The 12743-nt window shown below is 39.7% G+C and overlaps 1 protein-coding gene across 4 annotated transcripts in view; it reads right to left on the reverse strand.

The window, feature by feature from the left end:
• Window positions 1-12743, reverse strand: part of CDON (cell adhesion associated, oncogene regulated) — a 100541-nt gene that overhangs the window by 60338 nt on the left and 27460 nt on the right. For all 4 annotated transcript variants that reach the window (XM_055305147.1, XM_055305144.1, XM_055305146.1 and 1 more), the window contains exons 2-3: window positions 3587-3714; window positions 918-1190 (exon numbers count right to left, since the gene is read on the reverse strand). In XM_055305147.1, the coding sequence (XP_055161122.1) occupies window positions 918-1190; window positions 3587-3665 (352 nt within the window). In that variant the 5' untranslated portion in view covers window positions 3666-3714. The remainder of the gene's footprint in view (window positions 1-917; window positions 1191-3586; window positions 3715-12743) is intronic.

The following is a 12743-nucleotide window of genomic DNA, read 5'->3' on the forward strand; positions in this document are numbered from 1 at the left end:
GGGTTCTGGGATCAAGTCCCACATCAGGTTCCCCTTAGGGAGCCTGCTTCTCCCTCTGCCTGTGTCTCTGCCTCTCTGTGTGTCTCTCATGAATAAATAAATAAAATCTTTATTAAAAAAAGTTCCTCTCACTACTTAAAAGTTAACTACAGATGGAGCCTGCATGGAAGTGCTCTTTATTATCTCCAGTGCTGAAAGCATTTAACCGCCTGCCACTAGGAATTTGGCCTTCCAGTGTGTGTCTTGGAGCTGTCCATGGGTCACAGCTCTACAAAAACATTTACTCTTCTCAGTTATGACAAACTCACGACTCCTGGGGAATCCAGATTTGTTCTGTAAATAGGGGTGCCCTTACAAAGACATTTTCCATTACTGGAAGCCATCACCATTTGAAAGGCAGATGGCTCAAACCTACTAAGAAAACCACCACATTCCAGATTTTCCATAAGTTCAATCCTCAACATTCCTTTCTCTACAGTCAATTATTTTTTTCCTGCTTCCTTAGCCTGGTTTCAATTACATAAATTAAAATCACTCAGTAATCAAGACAAATAAAACAATTAGATATGAAAGATAAAGGACTGCACGAAACTACTGAATGCCAAAGCAGACAACAGCTTTTTTGCTGCTGGTGATGTTAAGGTCTTCTATATACTCAAAAAGGAATTCAGAATTTGCATTAGAAAACGGTCCTAACCATGTAAAAGTTATTTCCATGCCTCTCTTACAGGTGAAAACATGAGACTAGGCTCACAGAGGTTCAAGTACATCTCCCCCAAGTTAAACACATACAAATCAAGGCTGGAATGAGTATGTGTTTACTCCAGAGCCCACATTCTTCCTTCTATTCAAAAATGCAAGTACTAACAGTAATTCTACGAAAAAAGCATAGATATTAGGGACAAAATTAAACTCACCAGCAGTGGATACTGTTGCAGGGCTGCTCACAATTGCACCGATGCTATTGTTGGCAACGCACTGGTAGGAACCCGAAAGGGAGGGATTAAGAGACAGAATAGTCAAAGTCCCCTGATGAATCTTAATCTGTTCCATGTTTCTATCCAATCTTTTTCCATTATGCAACCATGAGATGTGAGCGCTCACAGGTTTAGCAGAACAATGTAGTACTACAGGTCCACCAAGTTTCTGGACAGCGGATAGTGGCTCAGAAATAAAATAAGGTGCCAAGTCTATAAGGAAATGTTCCACATGTGCAAAGGGGTGGGGGGGGAGGGGAGAAAGGAGATGAGGGAGAGAGAGAGAAGAGTATGTTGAATACATTTCATCTGAAACTATATAACTAAAGGCAAGCTCTTATTTCAACATACCTTACAATTCCTAATGCTTGTAAAAGTTCTAGGAATATTTTATACGCCCAGTTTTGGAAGGAAAGAAGGGCAACACATTATCCTAGAACTTAACAATTAGGGTACAAGAGAAACTTTACAATCGGGCACCTGGGTGACTCATGGGTTGAGCATCTGCCTTTGGCTCAGGTCATGATCTCCAGGTCCTGGGATGGAGTCTCACGTCTGGCTCTCTGCTCAGCAGGGAGTCTGCTTCTCCCTCTCCCTCTCCCTCTCCCTCTGCCCCTCCTCCCTGCTCATGCTCTCATTTGCTCACTTTCTCTCAAGTAAATAATAATAATAAAAAAAAAATCTTAAAAAAAAAGAAACCTTAAAAAAAAAAGAAAGAAACCTTAAGGTAGAAATCAGACAACATACCAATTCTCCAAGTGAGAAATGGCAAATGGCTCTTTTTATGAAACAGCTTCTAAGAAATGCAAGTTAAGAATCTGAAAAAGTGGGATCCCTGGGTGGCGCAGCGGTTTGGCGCCTGCCTTTGGCCCAGGGCGCGATCCTGGAGACCCGGGATCGAATCCCACGTCGGGCTCCCGGTGCATGGAGCCTGCTTCTCCCTCTGCCTGTGTCTCTGCCTCTCTCTCTCTCACTGTGTGCCTATCATAAATAAATTTAAAAAAATTAAAAAAAAAAAAAGAATCTGAAAAAGTGAAGATAACTTGCAAAATAAAAAGATTGCTCTCTTACATCACCAAGGATTTGATTTTAAGAGTGAGTTATCCTATGAGTAATGGCTATGGTCGTTATTACTTACCTTTACTATAAAATAACATTCAACTTTTGGGAAAGCAGAAGTCGAACGTTAGGAAGCCATGCTGAAATACAGAGTCTATCCTTTTTTGGATATAAGACTAAGTAGAGTGTCCACTTTAATAGTTTTATTTGGTGTTGAGAATAGTTTCATTTGTGATGTCATTTCCTCAGCAACTTGGAGGAGAGGGTGGGTTCTCACACTAACGGATCAAAACGATTCCTCCCCCAACATCCAAAGAGTTGGGGCGGAGGGGCGGGCAAGGATACTGTTAATCTGGGGGAATAAAGTACTTCAAAGGAAAAACTCGCCAATAAATCGTTGACTCTACTTTCACAGGATATTTCACCAGAAATGAAGACTGAGAGGCACTTGATGGCTCAGTTGGTAGAGCATCTGCTTTCAGCTCAGGTTGTGATCCCAGGGACCTGAGATTGAGCTCCGCACCAGGCTCCTCACAGGGAGCCTGCTTCTCCCTCTGCCTGTGTCTCTGCCTCTCTCTCTGTGTCTCTCATGAATAAATAATTAAATAAAATCTTTTTAAAAAAAAAAAGAAGTCTGAGGAAAGTGTCTCTCTTGACTAACCCCGAGGTGGTTGTTCAGCAAAAAAAAACAGAAATAAAACCAGCAAATCAGCTTTTTTGCTTACAAATCCAATACAGTCATATAGTATTCTTAACAGACATAATAAACATAACTTAATGAGTAAATATCACTTGTATTTCTATATACTTACATAGAAATCTGTACGTGAATCTAAAATTAAAAGAAATGCACGCAGGCCATACACTGGGCTTGGGCTTATACACACATTGAACAATAAACACTTTTAAGCTTTTCAGTAAGAGAGAAGAAAAACTCAGACAAGTCATGTGAGAAAGTGGCAGATCTGGGATTTGAACCAAGTGCTCTCCATGCCGCATACTAATACATGCTGATTCTAAAATTTCTTCAGTGGTATGTAGTCAGCATTTTATTCCTGGTATGATTTTCTAATCCAGACATTTGGAACATATCCTCTTGTTGAAAGAGCACGATAGGACAATGTTTGTTTTTAAGGCTACAAGAGGAATAAATTATAAGGACAATGATGGGAAGGCCTGCCAATGCCTGGAAACACTACCAAGAGATCCTGAAATTGCTGAATTAATCAGTTTTTAAATCATGCGCCTGGGTCAAACAAATCTTAGAGATGTCTTTGGAAACCATTGTTATCAGCGAAGATTTGAAGGTCAAGTTTGTTTTTTATAGGATTAAGGAGACGAAAAGCCTCACTGAGTTTAGACCTGACCATTCTTGGGGATTAAAGGGCACACTTAATGATGCTGAGCACTGAGTCGTGTATAGAACTGCTGAATGGCTGTATTATACTCCTGAAATTCATACAACACTGTATGTTAACTACACTGGAATTAAAATTTAAAACCTAAAAAAAAAAAACAAAAAACAAATACGACCATTCTTCAGCTCTTACCTGAATTCACAGAAGGGCATAGAATTGTAAGTGTAACAACATACAGCAGTGTCTGTAAGGGCCAAGGATCTGGATGCATAGCGCCAGATTACAGAAGCAGGCAGGACAGACTTCCGGGCTTTGGCTCACTAAAAGACATCCAGGAAAAGAAAAAAAAGATCATCTAAAGATCTTTATCCCACAAAAGAGCTAAAAACCTTGTGTCTGAATAATCACAGTTGTGAGCATGATGGCCGCCATCGATTTTGGAAGCTCTAGACAGAGTGTGGCAAATACAAGACACCGGATGATCTGTATCTCCCCAATTCACAAGCTGATCTCTAGACCCTAAGTTAACGTTGGAAGTTTTGTTCATCTTTCCAAGGCACTAAGACACCTCCAATTATACAGAATCAATCATTTCAAGTGAACACATTCAGCGGCCGTTAGTGCATTTGTTTGTACATTTTACAAGCATCTGAAACTCACCATCCTCAAAATGCACACACACACCCTTTATGGTCCCAAAATAGAAATGGTAACAAAAACAACAAACATTTACATGGTGCTTAGCAGGTGCCAGACACCATGTCAGTGCTTTTTGTAGACCCAAAGACCACTGTGGTGAGACCAGATGAAACTATAGCAGGAAGGGAAGAGGGAGACCAAGTAGGAGGTAATGTAACCACTCAGGAGAGAGATGAGCACATGGTGGGTCAGACCAGTGAGTCAACTGTGGAGGTGGTGAGGAGTAGCTGGACTCAGAATGTACCCCAAGGTGTAACCAACAGAATTCCTGAAGACTTGGCTCTAGAGTATGATGGAAAGATGTGTCAAGGATAATACTTAGTTTCTGGTGTAACAGAATCCATGATAGCTCTGTTAACTAAAATGGGGGGAGACTGGAAGGAGTGAGACGGATTGAAGAGGCTAGTCAGCCAGTCTGGAAAGGTAGGTCTGAGCTACCCATGAGGCACCTGAGTACGACGGTCAAGTCAACAGCTGCATACAGCGGTGTGAAGTCAGAGCTGGAAATAGAGATGTCAGAAATACAGACGTCAGATCTATGAAAGCCCTGGCACGGGGTGAGCTCTCAAGAAAGGATGACAGAGGAGAGGAGCCTTGAGATACCGCAACCTTTAGAGACCAAATAGAGAAGGAAGCATCAATGGAGACTAAGAAAAAGGAGCCAATGAAATAAGAATTCCAGGAGAACGTTGTGTCCGAGGAGAAAAATGGAAAATTATTTCTAGAAGGAGAAAAGGAACAACTATTGCAAACACTGCTGACAAGTAGAGTACGGTGAGACACCAACAGGAAGGCATATGGGGCGCAGGTGATACCGAGAGGAGTGGTTTTGATGGTGGAGTATCGGATGGTGGGTTCAGGACAGAATGGAAGGAGGGAAATGAAGAAAGCACAGAAAATTCCTTCTAGGGCCCTGCTATCAAAGGGCAACAGAAAAATAGGGAATATTGCTGGAGACACATGGCAGTCAAGAAGGTTTGGTTTTGTGTGTGTGTTTTTTTAATGTGAAGACAGTATGGCACATTCAGGGAAAGCTAAAAAAAAAGTTTCACAAAACCCAGCACTGGTAAAGCTGTGGGTAAAAATGGCTATCACCCACTGTTGGTGGAAATACAATCGGTAAATTCTTTTTGGAGGGAATTTAGCAATAGCTATCAAAAATCATTTATCAAAAAAAAAATCATTTATCCGTGCGACAAATACTTATGGAATGATTATTACATGCCAGGTACTATTCTAGAAGCTAAGGAGAGAACAATTTAAAAATATATAAATAGGGGATGCCTGGGTGGCTCAGTTGGGTAAACATCTGCCTTCAGCTCAGGTCACGATTCCAGGGTCCTAGGATTGAGCCCCATGTTGGGCTCCCTGCTCTGCAGAGAACATGTTTCTCCCTCTCCCTCTCCCCCTCCCCCTGCTTGTGCACACTTCTCACTTGCTCTCTCTTTGACAAGTTATTTTTTTAAATAAGTAAATAATAAGTATTTTTTAAATAAGTACTTTTTAAATAAATATATATATATATATATATATATATATATATATATGAATAAGTAACAGGCAAAAATGTACCCCTAGTGGGAATGATGGACAATAAACACAATTACTAAAATTAACAATGTCCATGCCACCCTCCAGATACAGTCCATTCCTCCTCTATGCTGCCTCTACGCCTTGGACACATATCTACCACTGCACTCATCACTCTGTTCTACAATTTATCTGGTTACATAACTATGTCCTCCTTAAAGGCAAGAACAAGCTCATATTTAACATTGTAAGTGCTAATACCTAACCGAAAACAGGCACTAAATAAATGTTTTTTGGTGGTTTTTTTCTTTTAAATGAAAGGAATACCTTAATATAATGCAATTCCCAGAAGTACCTTAAAGGGTAGTATTTAATGAGAACTGTCATCTCGTGTGATTTCAGTGTATTCTAGCTATATTTTTTATTCATTTGTTTCATATATATATATATATATATATATTTCATGCTTTTTAAAATCAGCAAAAATATAATAAGTGCCTACCACATGCCAGGCACCCTACTAGGCTAGAGATCCAAAGATTGGTTACTACGTCTGCAAATTCTGCCCCATATTCCTATTTGGCCAGGGCTGGCCACAGAATCCCTGACTACGGAATACAACAAAATGTACCAAAAGAGCAACATTAATGACATTTTAGAAATGGGAATTTTATGTTCATGTTCACTTACGCAAAGGTTAATTCTAACCATTGATAAAATTGGGTAGAAATACAAAGCAAGGCACCTTAAGTATGGCTTCTATTAAATCAAATAACGTCTCCCGGGATCTGCTCCCTTCTCTATGCCATGCACTCCAAAATCTGAGTTGCAAACTCAAGTTTATCTAGATCACAGATCATCAAATCACAGGCTGCCTTTTAAGTTTTTTTTTTCTTGCTGACCTCTTTTAAAAAGTGGGAGAGGATATTTTGGTACCACTCACTGGCGGAAGAGGCCAGCTGTGTGAAAATCTTTTTTGGTTTATTTGAATTCTCCTTTGGTTCAAGGGCAAGGACTGACACACCACTGGTAAGCAGTCAAGGCAAAGTAAACATTGAAATAATTTGTTAACAGGAGCCGCTGTCCTCAGAGAATGAGGACAAGGAGGGGTGCTCTTCCTTTTGCCAAATCTTTCCTCGACTATTTATTTATCAAAAAGCAGTGAAACAAATACCAGAGTCAACTTTAACCCTAGCACATGATCTGCTGAGTAACTTTACAGCTGTCCTTTAAAACTTCACAGCTCATTATTGCTACCTAAATGATCCCACAGGACCATCCTTTATGAATTCTATCTTTCTATGAGGTTACTTGTAATATGCTGTCAGTTGATTCTGGAGGTTGGAAAGAACTTACGACCATAACATAAATACTTGTTGACTTGGTTTATATTTACCCAAGGAGAGCCTGCTGGGTTTGTTAAAGAACCGTGATAACAAGAACAAGGACCTGGATGCTACTCCAAGAGGAGCCAGGGAGCTTGAAATTACATTCAATGGCCACAAACAGTAACCTAGGTCCAATCTCACAAATAAACATTGCTGACAAGGCAGGTGAGATGATGTATAAAGCAGGACATATCCATTAGCACTGATGGAAAATTGTTTAATGCTGTCATTTCCAAAAGTACTATCTTTGTCCAAAAAAAAAAAAAGAGACTCTTAATACTAGGGTTACTGTTATTGAACTAAGAAGTCATTGGAAAACAACAACTATATATATTTACATTTACATATAATGTAAATATTTGAGTATTTCCCCTGCATTGCTATAGCAAATGAACAATTTTGTTTGCTTGGCCAAGTTTACCACACCTGAACAAGGCTCCTACCATCTTTGTACCAACAGGCCAGTGGCCTTAACATGTTTCTTTTCTTACTTTTCTTACCTACAGAAATTTACCTTGGCAAGGGAGACAACAGCCTTAGTTTCGTCTGCACAGAAATTGTTATTATTGTTATTCCATCATCCTCTTACCCTCTCTTCTGATCTGGAAACAGCGGGCAGCGTGGTAGGATCACAACAGCCCACTCCACCACACATCGTTTTTGGCATATCACTTGCCAAAGGCCATCTGACCTGTTCTAGCATATGCAACATTCAAACATTCTCATGGAAAAATTAAAAACAGAATTCTGATCTAAATTATATCAGATGGAGTAGAATTCTGATTCAAATTACAATGTCACATTTTAAACTTCAGTGTTTTTCTCATTTAAAAAAAAATTTAAAGCACCCAATTGTGGTTAACATGCCAGATGATATTTTAAACAAAATATTCAAAGTTTTCTTCACACATTCTACAATGAATATGTTACTTTTACAAGTAGAAATTGCTAACAGAAAGTTTCTACAAATATTCATTGATAAACTCTACAGATTTCAGCACAGAACAAAAGCAAGTAAACACAATTTTACCATCTAAACATAGCACATCAAGGTTTTGATGCATGTCCTTCTAATCCTTTTCGTATATGTATATATACAGAACTGAGATTATAACATACATGCTAATATAGTTTTAAATCCTGCTTTATTCATTTTTTATCTAATAATCATTTTTACTCATTAAATAATTCAAACACAATTTATAACAGCTGTTATATGATACAGATACTTTACTGAATAGATATAATTTACTTAGCCACCTCCTTTTGGGTAATTAAGCTATATTTCTTTATATGTGTGTGTATACATGTGTATTTGTCTTGCTATTACAGATAATGCTGTTATGACTATCTTTTTTTTAAATTTATTTATTCATGAGAGACACAGAGAGAGAGAGAGGCAGAGACACAGGCAGAGGAAGAAGCAGGCTCCATGCAGGGAGCCTGACATGGGACTCGATCCCAGGTCTCCAGGATCAGGCCCTGGGCTGAAGGCACACTAAACCACTGAGCCACTGGGCTACCCCAGGATAGATTTTTTAAAGTGGAATTACTGAGTCAAGGAGTATAAATTTTTAAAAAAATATTTTGTTTGCTTTAGAGGGAGAGACAGAGAGAGAGAAAGCATGTGCACAAGTTGGGGGACAAGGACAGAGGGAGAGAGAGAGAAGCAGACTCCCTGCTGAGCACAGAGGCCAAAACGGGGTCTGATCTCATGACCTTGAGATCACGACCTGAGCCAAAATCAAGAGTCAGATGCTTAACCAACTGAGCCACCCAGGCGCCCAGTACAAACATTTTTAATACTCTTAACATACATACTGTCAAGTAGCTTTCCCCATAAAAGGCAATAATGTACAACCTTATCCCCAATTACTTCCATCAGCATAGTGGGGGGTAGACTCCCAGTCACCAGAGAATGGTCTACATCCTTTTACTGTGGTGAGCAAAACATAGATGTAAAACATGTGTTTGAGCAATTAATTAAAATATTTGATAAGGCACAGAGTAACATTTCCTGTCTAATATATTAGGGACTTTTTAAAACAATAATCTAAATTTACATAAAAATAGGGATGCCTGGGTGGCTCGGTGGTTGAGCATATGCCTTTGGCTCAGGGCGTGATCCTGGGGTCCAGAATTGAGTCCCACATCGGGCTCCTTCCAAGGAATTTGCTTCTCCCTCTGCCTGTGTCTCTGCCTCTCTGTCTCTCATGAATAGATAAAATATTTAAAAATAAATAAATTTACATAAAAGTAACTACAAGGTGCACCTGGATGGCTGTCAGTTGAGTCTGACTCTTGGTTTGGGCTCAGGTTATGGGCTCTGGGTCCTGAGATCGAGCCCTGTGTCAGGCTCCAAGCTCAGCACAGAGTCTGCTTAAGATTCTCTCTCCGTCTCCCTCTGTCCTTTCCCCAACCCCAACATGCATACTCCCTCTCTCTAATAAATAAATCTTTAAAAAAGAGAGAGAGAGAGAGAACTGCAAAAAAAAGTAAAAGGAATGGACAATGCGGACACTTAATCTAAACTTCCAATTACAAAAAACACACAGACACAAAAATCTCTGCTTTTTATCCAAAATTTATTGTAAAGTAGGATGCAGGGTCACTGTTGTTATACTGGGTGATTTTAATTTATAACATGCATTTCTCCAAAAATAAATTTGTATACAAAAACTGCTGACAACGCCTTTTTGCCAATATTTGCTAGCATTCAAAATAGTAAATTATCATTCATTTCAAAACTTTATTCTCCCTTCCCTTACTGCTTTTCTTGTCCATAAAGCATTTAAACACTTCTACTTCCCTAAACTACTACAGGTAATAACTCCAGGCACTGGATCTTAAATTGGGTTGTTCTTGTCTTCCTATTGGACGTTAGCAAAGACGTGATCAATTCCCTATGTGAAAATCAGAACTCCTGAGACTTATCCAACCCACTGGTCTCAGAAGAAATTAACATGAGCATGAGGAAGTTCTTCTATCCCCTTCGTATCTTCAGAGGAAGTTAATGGACAACATAATTCTATTCTTTTCACTGCAGTTCTGAGTGGCTGATTTAAGTGAGACGATGCTCCCAAGAAAGCACCTGGTAGTACAATCTCTCTGGGAAAAAAGACTCTAGAGGGTACAAAAAACCCAAACCCAAAACAGAACAGCTACACGTAGTACCCCACTAAACCTATAAATTGAGGGACAACTCTTTCCTCCAAAAAAAATCATTGGAGGGCTCCCCACTTTTGCATGGGATGAGTGCTGCTCCCTGAGTCCTAGCCTGCTGTTCCTGAAGGTGACTGGTGTAGTCATGGGGCGTCCTTTAAGCTCTCCTTCACATCTATGTAGAAGGCAATTTGTCTTGTATAACAAACTGTACTTTTATGCCAGCCCAGGCTTAGCAGCATTTCTGTTGGCAAAAGCAAGCTAAAGGTATGCCTGGTTCTAGGATAAGAAAGGAAATACTTCCCTAACATTTACTTAACTTATTGTTCAGGTTATGAACTTAATGCTTTTATAACCTCTTTTCAACATGCTGCCAGAATAATCCTTTGGGAAAAGTCTTTCCTGAATTTCTAGATTTGATTCCTTTGTTTTTGAAGCAATGCCTCTGCTTCCCTAAGGATGATTAAAGCCGTCTCTCTGAATTATCCCCCTCCCTAGACTCCTATATCAAACTTTCTTCTAGTTTCTTTTCAGTTTTGGGGAATAACTGTGATTAATCTGTGAATAAAAACTCTACTTAGGATCCATGCAAGGTTTTCAAAAGAGAAAATTCTTTAAGTTAATTTCCTTTTCTAAAACCATCTTATTCGGGGCAGCTAGGTGGCTCAGTCGGCTAAGTGTCTGCCTTCGGCTCAGGTCATGATCTAGGGGTCCTGGGATCGAGCCCCACATCAGGCTCCCTGCTCAGTGGGGAGTCTGCTTCTCTCTCTCTCTCCCCCTGCTCATGCTCTTTCTCAAATAAATAAATAAATAAATAAATAAATAAATAAATAATCTTGAAAGAAAAAGAAAAAACCCCACCATCTTATTCTGCATGATAATTTTTCTCTAGAAACAAAAGATTGGCCTTTATTTTCAAATAATCTATTCCATAACATGCTTTTTCTCCTGTTGCCTTAAAAAATGAGTCTTCTGGGATCCCTGGGTGGCGCAGCGGTTTGGCGCCTGCCTTTGGCCCAGGGCACGATCCTGGAGACCCCGGATCGAGTCCCACATCGGGCTCCCGGTGCATGGAGCCTGCTTCTCCCTCTGCCTGTGTCTCTGCCTCTCTCTCTCTCTCTCTCACTGTGTGCCTATCATAAATAAATAAAAAATTTAAAAAAAAAATGAGTCTTCTGCAGTAGCTAAACAAAAGAAAAAAATAAAACATGTCTACTTAAAAATTTTTGAATAAGTGCTATCAAGATTAACTCAGCACAATTTCCATTAGGGAGGTCAAATATACACCTTTTTTTTTTTTAACTCATTGAGCTACCTTGACCTTAAATTACATCGAATTGTAAATCTTCTATAAAAGTTTTCCTCATTTTGAATATTTTAATCATTTAGCTAAGAAGCTATGTTTTCTCCACAGACTTCTCAAAGATTTCTTCTATTTTTTCCAGAAAATACTCAATTAATGCCATACACAGGGCATTGACTTTGGTCAATATATTTGTGAAATATATTCAGAGTTCACAACAGGAATCTATCTTACATGTGCTGGGCTCTGCTAGGAACTCAGCCTCCGACAGGATATTTGCCTCCCTAGGGCTCGAGGTCAGATGAGGGAAGTGACAGAGAAGCCACCCAAACATGGACTCACCTGTCAGAATGACTAACCGTCTCGCCACAAGGGTCCCTGCAGTCATTCCACTTTTGGGATGGCTTATTTGGCATCATGACTTTTTCAATCAGAAATGAAAAAGCGGTATTTTGATATTACAGCTTTAGGCAAAGATAAACCCACCAGTTTCCATGACCCCATGGTTTTTATCCAAAAAGCTTCATCTAGGAGAACTGGAATGGCCCGCTGAATTTGGATGAAGCCCAAACCCAGTGCTCTGTGTACAGGTGCCAAGTGAGTGGGAGGACAGGGAGCACATTCCGCTAATCTCTCTGCACTGTGGGCACCTTTTCTACCAGTTGGGGAGCACTCCTGTGTCCAACCTTTGTTTTGCCATCAGGTGTTTTTCTGTGTGGTCAGTCTGTTTTTAAGTTAAATGTGAATGCAGATCACTCCTTAAAAAGACCTGCTGTCTGCAGGCCAAGCTCCTGCCTCTTCGCCATCCTGGGAGGGAGGAGGACTTCCTCTAGGCACTCCTCCATCAGCCACCAGCCTCAAGTCTTCTCTTCTTGGTTGAGCACCATAACTTCACCATACTGTATTTTCCTTCAAAATACTGTTTATCACCTATACAAATTGTTTACAAATTTGTTTTTATTGCTCAGTTGACTCGTTTCTCTATGAAAACTGTGGCTAAAAAAAAAAAAAAAAGAAAAGAAAACTGTGGCTATCTTGGATGAGGATGGAATACATCATGACTTTTTCCCATCAGAATTGACAGAAACAGTTTTCACTAAGAGGCAATGCTTTTAGGAAATAAAGGTTCTCGGGAATTCAAGTGGTTAAGGGAGAGGGGATGGGTGAGCCACAAAATAAAGCAAAGCGCTATAGGAAACACAGAAGGGTCACTTTTTTTTTTTAAAGATTTTATTTATTTATTCATGAGAGACACAGAGAGAAGCAG

The sequence above is a fragment of the Nyctereutes procyonoides genome, unplaced genomic scaffold (genome assembly GCF_905146905.1).
Source record: "Nyctereutes procyonoides isolate TBG_1078 unplaced genomic scaffold, NYPRO_anot_genome, whole genome shotgun sequence".
Classification (NCBI taxonomy): domain Eukaryota; kingdom Metazoa; phylum Chordata; class Mammalia; order Carnivora; family Canidae; genus Nyctereutes; species Nyctereutes procyonoides.